This window comes from Lipotes vexillifer, unplaced genomic scaffold, assembly GCF_000442215.2.
Source record: "Lipotes vexillifer unplaced genomic scaffold, Lipotes_vexillifer_v1.1 scaffold1094, whole genome shotgun sequence".
Lineage (NCBI taxonomy): Eukaryota > Metazoa > Chordata > Mammalia > Artiodactyla > Lipotidae > Lipotes > Lipotes vexillifer.
Genome location: NW_006792775.1, coordinates 245,901 through 256,324, shown reverse-complemented (window position 1 = coordinate 256,324; position 10,424 = coordinate 245,901). Strand labels below are relative to the sequence as shown.

General features: G+C 55.7%; 1 protein-coding gene across 1 annotated transcript in view; it reads left to right on the top strand.

Annotated features, from left to right (window-relative positions):
• The first annotated feature begins 7,240 nt into the window (after positions 1 to 7,240).
• ANO9 (anoctamin 9) overlaps positions 7,241 to 10,424 on the top strand; it is a 22,992-nt gene continuing 19,808 nt past the window's right edge. The window contains 3 exon segments of the mRNA XM_007465988.1: positions 7,241 to 7,459; positions 7,640 to 7,820; positions 7,929 to 8,209. Of these exon segments, the coding sequence (XP_007466050.1) occupies positions 7,241 to 7,459; positions 7,640 to 7,820; positions 7,929 to 8,209 (681 nt within the window).

The following is a 10,424-nucleotide window of genomic DNA, read 5'->3' as shown; positions in this document are numbered from 1 at the left end:
GGAATGCCGCCTGGTTGCTAGGTAACCAGCGCGGCAAAGTTGCGGGAAGAGCGAGGTCTCCCTGTACTGCTGGGGCGCCCGCTGCCCCAGACCCTCCTCCCCCGCGGTCTGCCCCGAGCTCCGCCCCAGACCCTCCCCAGGCGGCCTGCCCCCCCGGCGCGCCACCAGCACTCCCCCTTTCCCAACACCCTGGGCCCAGGCGTGTTCTCCCCAGTCTCCATTGGGAGCTCCAGACTCTAGCCTGTAGAGTCCTCTTCATGGCCGGAGAGTAGTTCTTAAGAAAGTAGTAGACATGCTGATCTTGGTTGACTCGAATTATTAATGTAGACAGAGCCCCCTGCAAAAACATTTAGCTCTGACCCATTTGAAAAAGTCCGGCAGGACTTGCCTGGTGGCGCAGTGGTTAAGAATCCGCCTGCCAATGCAGGGGACACGGGTTCAAGCCCTGGTCTGGGAAGATCCCGCATGCCGCAGAGCAACTAAGCCCATGTGCCACAACTACTGAGGCTGCGCTCTAAAGCCCGCGAGCTACAACTACTGAAGCCCGCGCGCCTAGAGCTTGTGCTCCGCAACGAGAAGCCACCACAAGTAGAATCCTGCTCACCGCAATGAAGAGTAGCCACCACTTGCCGCTACTAGAGAAAGCCTGCGCGCAGCCACGAAGACCCAACGCAGCCAAAAATAAAAATTAAATTAATTAAAAAAAAAAAAAGTCCGGCAGCTGCTCAAAGGGTGAAACAGAGCTACCATGTGACCCAGCAATTCGTATATACTCAAGAAATGAAAACATATGTCCACGCAGAACTGTACATGGATATTGTCACCTTTAATATTAAAATAGCCAGTTATTTCACCAGCAAAGGCAGGCTTATTCAGGAATAGCAGAGGAATTGCAGCTCAGTATCTCTGAACCATGGTGGACCACTGGCAAATCCAGAGAACAAGGAGGGGGAACATGCTATTATAGGGAAAAAAGGGAGCTGGGAGGGGCTGTGATATCCATAGCCCATTGGAATAGCTGGGGTCCAAAGTAAGGAGGCTTCCCATGGGCTGGGCCGCTGCAGTCTCTGATTGGCTGGGCTGCCGTGGGAGGAGAGAAGTTTCCTTCCTCCGGCTGGGTGGTCCGTAGAGATGCCTTCCTTTCGGAGGTGTGTGTGGGGGGTTCTTTTTCTGTTTGCATTACCAATGAAAATAAATATACCATTCGTTTTGTTTAATTTTAGAACTGCAGTCCTCCAATTTAATCTTAAGAAAAACGAGTTTGGGGAGATCAAAAGTTTCCCATAATGGCCATTGTAATTCTGGATTACTTTGGCCCACTTAGTTAAAAAATAGTCATGTAGGGCGGTCCCTAGATTTTAAACATGAAACCAGCTGGAGTCCCCAAAGAAGAGCTGCCCTCAGAGCATTTAGATGGCCAGGATCCCATTTCCCTAAGTCCTCCTGAAAACCCAAGACAGTTGCTAGAGTCCTAACCCAGATTCCAAAGGGAATAAAACAAAACTCTTAGATCCCAATTAGCTCAGTCCCCAAAAGAGAACCTTGCTACCGTGCACTCCAGAAAACAGCTGAGTACTCACCAAGGATGAAACCACACCCTGAAAGGACAAAGCCTCTGTCCTGAATAAAGTTGGAGAGCTCAAAACGCAAAAAGAGCAGAGCTCAGAATCCGAGAGGAGACTCACCAAACCAAAAGCTGGTGGAGACTCACAGAAGCAATAAGCACAAAGGGCTTGGTGCAATGCCTCAGTCAATTTCATCCCTTGGGGTTTGCCTCCAGACCCCACTACTGACACCACATGTGTCCACTTCAATAATATAAATAGCTAGTTATTTTACCAGCAAAAGTGAGTTTATTCAGGAATAGCAGAGAAATTGCAATTTGAGATACATGAACCGTGGTGGACCACAGGCAAATACAGAGAACAAGGAGAGGGAACTTGCTTTTATAGGGAAAAGGGGGATTGGAAGGGGCTTTGATAGAGTCCACTGGAGGGGCTGGGGGTCCAAAGTAAGGAGGCTTCCCATAGGTTGGGCCACCGCAGTCTCTGATTGGCTGCAATCAGAGTGAAGCAGAGAGAAGTTTTCTTGTTTGTGCTACATAGTTAATAGAGATGCTTTCCTGTCAGAGGTGGAGGGGGACATCTCTTACTGTTTGGGGGTCATTGACGATGCATTGAGGGCATGAGAGCTTCCCCTACAGGCCTGTCCCCACTCCAGATTTAGCTGGTTTCTTTAATTAGTTCCACAATGTTCATAGCAGCATAACTCATAACCAAAGGGGAAGCAACTTAATGTCCACCAACCGAGGAATGCATGCAAACAAATGTGGTATATCCATACAATGGAAAATTATTCAACTGTAAAAAGGAATGAAGTTTTGACACATGCTACAACATGGGTTGTACATTATGCTTGAAAACCTTGTGCTAAGTGAAAGAAGTCAGTCACAAAAGACTATATACTGGGCTTCCCTGGTGGCACAGGGGCTAAGAATCCGCCTGCCAATGCAGGAGACACAGGTTCGAGCCCTGCTCCGGGAAGATCCCACATGCCGTGGAGCAACAAAGCCCGTGAGCCACAACTACTGAGCCTGTGCTCTACAGCCCATGCTCCACAACAAGAGAAGCCACCGCAATGAGAAGCCCGCGCACTGCAATGAAGAGTAAGTAGCCCCCCACTCGCCACAACCAGAGAAAGCCCGCACACAGCAACGAAGACCCAACGCAACCAAAAATAAACAAACAAATAAATTTCAAAAAAAAAGACTATATACTATATGGTCCACTTATATGAGATGTCAGTAGGCCAGAATAGGCAAATCATGGACACAGAATAGTGGTCACCACAGGCTGGGAAGGGAATGTGGAGTGACTGCTCAAGGGTACTGGGTTTCTTTTCAGGGACATGAAAATATTCTAAAATTGACTGTGGTGATGGTTGCATGTATCTATAAGTATACTAAAAACTACTGAACTGTTCACTCTGAATGCAGAGTTCCCAACAGCTTCACAAATGGTACCTGTTGTGATCTTTACAGCCCCAGGTTCTATTTTTTTAATTAATTAATTAATTAATTTATTTATTTTTGGCTGTGTTGGGTCTTCGTTTCTGTGCGAGGGCTTTCTCTAGTTGCGGCAAGCGGGGGCCACTCTTCATTGCGGTGCGCGGGCCTCTCACTATCGCAGCCTCTGTTCTTGCGGAGCACAGGCTCCAGACGCACAGCCTCAGTAGTTGTGGCTCACAGGCCCAGTTGCTCTGCAGCATGTGGGATCTTCCCAGACCAGGGCTCGAACCCGCATCCCCTGCACTGGCAGGCATATTCTCAACCACTGCGCCACCAGGGAAGCCCCCAGGTTCTATTTTTATCTCTGGCTTAAAGAGGAGAAACTGAGGCACAGAAAGGTTGGTAACCCACTGGCCCAGCCTGTTCTTCCCCCTGGAGCCTCTCCCCTGAAGCCCTGCACTCTGCAGAGACCCCTGCACCTGCAGCTTTGCTCCTGGGGCCTGACATCTGGGTCTCACCTCCGCCTAGTCCCTGACCTAAGCATGACGCTTCACCCTGGACACCTTGCAGCCCCCTCACCCCTCCCACTGCAAGACTTGGAGACAGGCCAGAGGGGGAGAGGCAGGGCATCCACAAGGCCCACCACACTTTGTGGCCCAGGTGGCCAGGTGGCAGGTGGAAACAAAGGGAAAACCTCATTTAAAATGGAGTTGGGAAACCCTGAAGGGGGAGCTCTCACACACACGTACCTTACTTTACATTCCTGGGCAGGACGAAGCTTGCTTTACTACCCAGCAGAAGGAAGGAAGCTTTTCTCCTTGCCCAGCAGGAGCCAGCCAGAGAGAAGCTACCACCACTCCGCACACGAGAACCCATCACCACCCTGCGCTTTTCTCCATGGACTTCCGGTTCAAAGCAGCCCCTCCCAATAAAGTCACAGCTCCTCTCCTTTGCTCTCCAGTCTCGCCTGTGGTTGGCCGTAGTCTGTGTTTCCTGAACAGCAGTTCCTCTGCCATTCCCAAATCAACTCATTTTGCTAGTGAAATAACTGGCTATTTCGTTTTAAGGTTGACACAGGTGTGAGGAATTAGCAGAACAGCTTTGAGGACATGGCCCGCTGCGGTTCTGAGAACCTGTGGGGCTGCCCCTGGGACCCCATGTGGGGAGCGTACAGAGGCCGTGACCTTCCTCAGCCATGGTGGTGACTGTGGGAAGCCCCAGTGCACTGGAGCAATTCAGGGGCTTTGACGGTGGCTGATTCTGGCCTTGCTCAGGGATTGCTGGTGTCCTGAGACCACACCTCAAAGAACCAGGTCAAAGGTTACATGGGAGTGGCCTGGTCTCAGATCCCAAGGTTTCCTTAGGCCTGCAGGACACATTTATGGTGGTAAATGGTGAAAATATTGGCAGAAATGCTTTCCAAAAACATTCTTGCAAGGAAGGCAGAGAAAAAGTTGCGAATTTGTAAAAGAACCATGGCTATCCTTTTCCACTGGAGTGGAAAACCTGCAAAGGTGAAAGGTTCCATAGAACTCTGCCCGCCACTCGCACACCTGCCGCCTGGGAGTTTTCTCAGGGTTGATGGAAGGATTTGGGACAACAGGGCTGTAAACTCAGCCAAGAACGGCTCTCTGCTCCCTGAGGAAGAAAACAGGGGACTTCCCTGGTGGCACAGTGGTTAAGACTCCGCGCTCCCAATGCAGGGGCCCGGTTGGATCCCTGGTCAGGGAACTAGATCCCACGTGCATGCCACAACTAAGGAGCCCATGAGCCTCAACTAAGGAGCCTGCAAGGCGCAACTAAGGAGCATGCCTGCCGCAACTAAGACCTGGTGCAACCAAATAAAAATAAATGAATAAATAAATAAATAAATGGCATTCACTATTTAAAAAAAAAAAGAAAGAAAACAGGAACTGCTGAGATTTAAGGCCCAGAGGCATTGGTGGGGAGCAGCAGGGAGACAGAAGTGTTCCTGGGGTGAGGACATCAGGGGCCTGGGTCCCCACCCCAATGCCATCCTGGTGTGACAGGCACAGGCCAGCTTCCCGCAGACCGGAGGAGCAGAGGCCCAACCTGGGAGAGGGGTCTCTCCTGCAGGGGCCTGAGGCCAGCGAGGTCTATGGCCCAAGAGAGGCTCCGTCAGCCAAAGAAGCCAGAGGGGGGTGGGGTGCCTGGGACCAGCCTGGAGAGGACTCGGGAGACCCCAACCTCAGCTTCCCTGCCTGTGCTGCCTCTGAGCAGCAGCCTCAGAAAGACCCCAGAGGGTCTTCGACCACATCCAGGCCACTGGGGTTGGGAGGACAGATTCCCCCAGTGAGGATGAGCCTGGGGCACTCTTGGTAGACTTGTCATACTGACCTCTTCCTGGGGGAGGCGCCCTCGAGACAGCGGGAATGGGGGGCCTGCGTCCTGCTGCACTTTGGCAGCAGGGTTCACAGGGGAGGAGCCGGTGGCCATGTGCACCTCGACTGGAGTTCTCGCCCAAAACAGGGCAGGGTCAGCCTGCCAACAGCCGGTGGGGGGGCAGGCCACACTGCCTGAAGGGGCGCGGCTTCTTCACAAGATGGACTCAAAACCAAGGCAGAGGGTGAGGCTGAGTCTCAATAAAGTTCCTAATAATAGACTTTAATATGACAACAAAGTGAATTTAATAATATAAAGTTTATAAAAGTGATGTGTGTCGAAGAAAGCAAACTATAGGAAGAAAAGCACAATTCCACCATCCGCACGCAAATATAAATATCAAATATAAAAACTACTCTCCTGGTATTTTAATGCATTTTAACTTAGTTGAGATAAAAAGAAATGTATATACGTTTACAATCTATGTTTTTTTCACTTAGCAGTATAACATAAGCATTTTCCTATGCTGTCATAAACTCTTTGAAAGCGTCATTTTTAATGGCTGCTTAATCAGCATATGAATATACCGTGTTTGCTCAGACATTTCCCTTTTATTGATAATCCAGGTGGTTTATAATTTTTGCCTCAAAGGACATAGTAATACATATTTTCAATATTTTGGAGTTTTTCTTAGGATAGTTTAGAAAAAGTTAATTAATGGACTAAAGTATAAACAATTTTTAAGGCTTTAGAGTCTTATTGCTGGACTGCTTTCCGAAAGGGCCGCACCCATTTCCTCTCCAGACAGGACTAGATGAGACCTGCCCTTTCCATCCTTCATTGAGAGTAGGGGAGCTTCCACTGTGGGGCGAGGCCGGGGCTCCTCTTCCTGCGCCCCTCCGCCCCCAGGCTGGAGACGCTGCGCTGCCTTTGCCCAAGGGGCCACAGGGGCAGGCTCTTGGGCAGCGAGGCTGCTGGATATAATTTAGGTTCCCTCAGACCCTCGGAAGGTGGGAAAGAGAAGCAGCAGTGTTTCTGTGGCATTAAAATTGGGAATGCCAAATAAAGACATGGAAAAGGGGAGCAGCTGTGTAGACACTTGGGGGGACCTAGTGGACTCTTTTCACAGAATGAAAGTGTAAATGCAGACTGTCCTGAGCAGGTTGAGCTGCAGACTGGGGGGAGGTGGAGAGTCCAGGAGATGGCTGGTAATAGGGATACTGAGTTTGGATTACTCATGCTCAAAATCTCTTGCTGACTCTGTTCCCTGAGCTCTAACACAGCGTTTGAGAGCCTCTCACCTGTGGCAGAGGCTGCTGGGTGCCCCCAGGGTCCATCTACCTTCTCCCTTAGGAAAAATGATCATACTTCCCATGCTTCCTTGCAGTAAGGTGTGGCCAGGTGACTGGCCAGGTGACTAGCCACATGCAGGATGGAATACCCCTCCTTCATCCTTTGCTCTTCCTGCTGCCTGGAATGTGGATGTGACGCCTGGAGCTTGAGCAACCACTTTGAACTGTGTGATGGGTCCATGTGCTTTCGGTGACAGAGCAACAAGTTAATAACGAGGCATCTGGTAGGACCACCTCCAGATGTCATTGATGGGAGAGAGAAGTAAACAGGCTTGCTTAAGCTGCTACTGTTTGGGGTTTCCGTCACACCGACCTCAATGCATTTGTCTAGATTTGCTCCATCAGAGTTGCACAGGTTCTGTGCTGCCAGATCACTCTCTTGTCTTTGCCACTTCGTAGTTCAGTCCCCACTGCTGTCACAGCCTGCCATGGGGCCCCGCAAACAGAAATGTGGGTGGGGCCATGTTATCCCTGGGGGAACCTGGGGCAAACATGCCAACCATGGGTCTACACTGCAGGGTCGCCTGGGCTGCACAATATGCTGTATCGTGACATCGTGGGCGCCCCCTGCTCTCCTGCAGCTGCCCCCATGCTGCCCAGGGTCTCCCCCTGTCTTCTCTCCTGGCTCCTGCCCCGTGTCCTCAGCTTCGCAGCAGCTGTCAGAGCCTGGATACTCCACCTCCCTATCCTGCAGGACAGTCCCCCTCAGGTGGCCCAGAGCCTCCTCCAGCTGCTGCCCCCTGGACCACAGGATGTGGTAGAACTGCCCTCTCAGCCCTTCATTCCCCACCCAGCCCAGCCAGCCACCTGTCCTCAGGACCCCAAGGGCTCCCCCTCCCCCAGCTGGGGTCCACAGAGCAGGGCCTCAGGGAGCTGATTGTTTCTTGCTGGGGTTTGTCTCATCTTCAGCCCTCTGGGCCCCAGTTTCTCCTCTAAGGGAATCAACACTAGACTTGAAAGGGTCAGAGGTTGGGTGCTCCGGAAGGGCCTGGGGAAGGTGCGTCCTGGGGTCAGGGAGAGTGAAGGCGAGCAGGGAGCTGCGGTCATCGGGGAGGGCTCCCCTCCGCCTACCGGATGCCAGTCTCACCCCGTAGCGGAGGGGACACGCCCCTCTGCAGGTGAGGCCTCGGGCCTCGGGGCGGGGGCGAGGGCGGCATCCCCAGGAAGGTGCTCCAGGCCCGGGGGACTGGGGGGAGGGGTGTGCCTTCTGGCCCGCGGGCCACTAGCTCCTCCCCGACGGCGCCGGGCGGCACAGGGACCTGAGGCGGGAGGGGAGAGTCGGCACAGAAGTCGGGAAGGAGCGCTGGGCGGCTTCGCAGCCACACTCGGGTTCCCACCGGCGCTGGGACTGCCGGTCCCTCCGACCCCTCCGAGCGCGGCGCCCAGCACCGCCACCAGCGTGCGGGCGAGTCCGCTCCGAGGCCACGCCCACCCGGACGGGGTCCGAGCCGAGGCCCCTCCGGCCGGCCCTGCCCCCTCACCTGGAGGGTGCCTGGGGCGGCCGCGGGTGGGGTTCTGTCCAGCCCAGGCCGCGGGGAGGCTGGCCGGGCTGGGATTGCGGCGGGACAGAGGAGCGCGGCCCTTCGAAAGTGAAGGGCTTACGCGGGGAGGGCAAGTCCACCCTCTGGGCCCCGAGCCGGGGTTCTTGGATCCCTCCGGCCCGGCTCTCGGAGCGTGCGGGAAGGCATGTCCACCCCTGGGCCCTGAGCCAGGAAGACCCCAGACCTGCCGCTCTGCCCTGAGGGGAGGGGCTGTGGTCTCTAGGGTGGGCTGACCTGGGGATGGGGAGGCCCAGGGTGGCCAGCTGGGTCCTTGGCTCCCTGGGGGTTCTGCCTAGGCACGGGTGGGAGCCCGCCAAGGGCTACTGGATTCTGATTCTGGGGGCAGAGCAGGAGGCCGTGGGGGCTCTGGGGAGGTAGGCGGGAGAACATCCTGGAAAGACTTCCGTTCTTCCCTCCCCAGGCAAGAGGTCGGTCTCCGGGGCTGGGGCCAGCCCTTGGGCAGCTGGCGGGGACCCGTGCTGAAGTGGAGAAGGGAAGCGGCCTCCCACCCAGCCCCCTCAGGGTGCTCCCAGGTGTGGGCCAAGCAGGCGGCCTCTCACTCTGCCCCTGCCCTTCCAGAGCCAGCTCTGGAGCCCCGGCTGCTAAGGCTGGCATGTGGGCATGCGCTGGCCTGAGCCCGAGTTCCCCTGGCTGCCCCTTCCTCCCATGCCAGCCCTGTGCTGGGGTGGAAGGGAGGCGGGGCTGGCAAGGGTGGGTGGGGAGGAAGCCCCTGGTTTGACTGAGGTAAGAGAATCAACCCTTGGAGAAAGACTGATGCACACAGCAGAGAACTCTGTGGCCCCAGCTGGATCTGCGCACACCCTTCTCCTGCTCCAGTCCCTTCCATGGCTCCCTGCTGCCCCCAGCTGAAGGCCCGGCTCCCCAGCTGCTGAGAGGCCCTCTGTGGTCTGGCTTCTGCTAACCCCCAGTCTCACCTCCCGGCAGCGCCCTTCTTGCCCTTTATGCCCCTGCAGAGCTGAAGTGCTGAGTACTGAGCCCCTGGGAGGTAGCACCGAGCCCCTGGACACCAGTTGCCCGCTGCCCCTCAGGGCCTGTCCACACCACAAGGGCAAGCTCCCCTGCCAAGTAGGCACCTGCTCTCCGGGCCGTGTCCACTTACACTACGCACTCCCCGTGAGGGCTGCACACAGAGCAAGCTGTGTCTGGGGGTGGATGACCGGATACATGAGACAGAGGGGTGGCAGAAGGGAGGGGGTAGGCAGATGACAGCACTCGAAAGATGAGTCAGAGGAGGAAGCAGGGGCTTCCCCGGCGGTCCAGTGGCTATAGGACTCCTCGCTTCCACTGCAGGGGGTGCGGGTTCGATCCCTGGTTGGGGAACTAAGATCCCACATGCGAGGGGGCACGGCCAGGGGAAGAGGGCTGGGAAGGGAAGATGAGGAAGCAGAGCCAGCAGGTGGGGCATCCGCTGCGGGGGTGGGGTCAGAGGCCGGGCAAGTGAGGGTGGGCCTCTCCCTGTTCATTCTGGGCAGTGGGGCAGGAGGGTTCGGAGTGCCGGCAGGGCTGTGGTGTGACCCTTGGCGTGAGACGGGCTGTGGAGAGTGACGGAGGCCCACGTGTGCCACATGCAGCTGGGGTGATGTCACATGGGTGCTCCCCGTAGCCCGCAGGGCCAGGACTGCTGGGAGCTGGGTGGCAGTCGCATTCGCCCCTCTGGTGACCTGGAGGCTGGCCTGGGAAGGGACAGACAGGGGCAGGACTCGCCCAGCTCTGGCTCCCAAGGCTGGGAAGGTCTCCCGGGAGCTGCAGAAGTTTCCTCTTGCGGAGCCAGCGGGTGAGCCCGCTGGGACTCCAGTCTGTACCAAGCCCTGGGTGCATGGCCTGCAGGGGTGGGGGCTGGAAGGCCGAAGGGAGGACAACAGAGAGCCGGGTGCCCAGAGCCTGCCCCCTGTCCAAGTGCAGGGACTTGCTGGGGGTCTGCACATGGCAGGGCTGGGATCCCCGAGGCCAAGAGTGCCAGGGTAGCCCCTGTAGGAACCCTGCAGGAGCCCTGGGGATTGGGAGCCTGATGGGCACACATGGCTTCCTGGGGGTGGGGTCTGATAGACAGGGACGCAGGGGCCCCAGACACCTCGCTTCGGGTGCACCAAGCAGTCTGGCTGGCTGGAGGTGGGGGTGACTTCAGGTGGACCTGGTTCCCATCCGTGAAGGCCTCTTTCC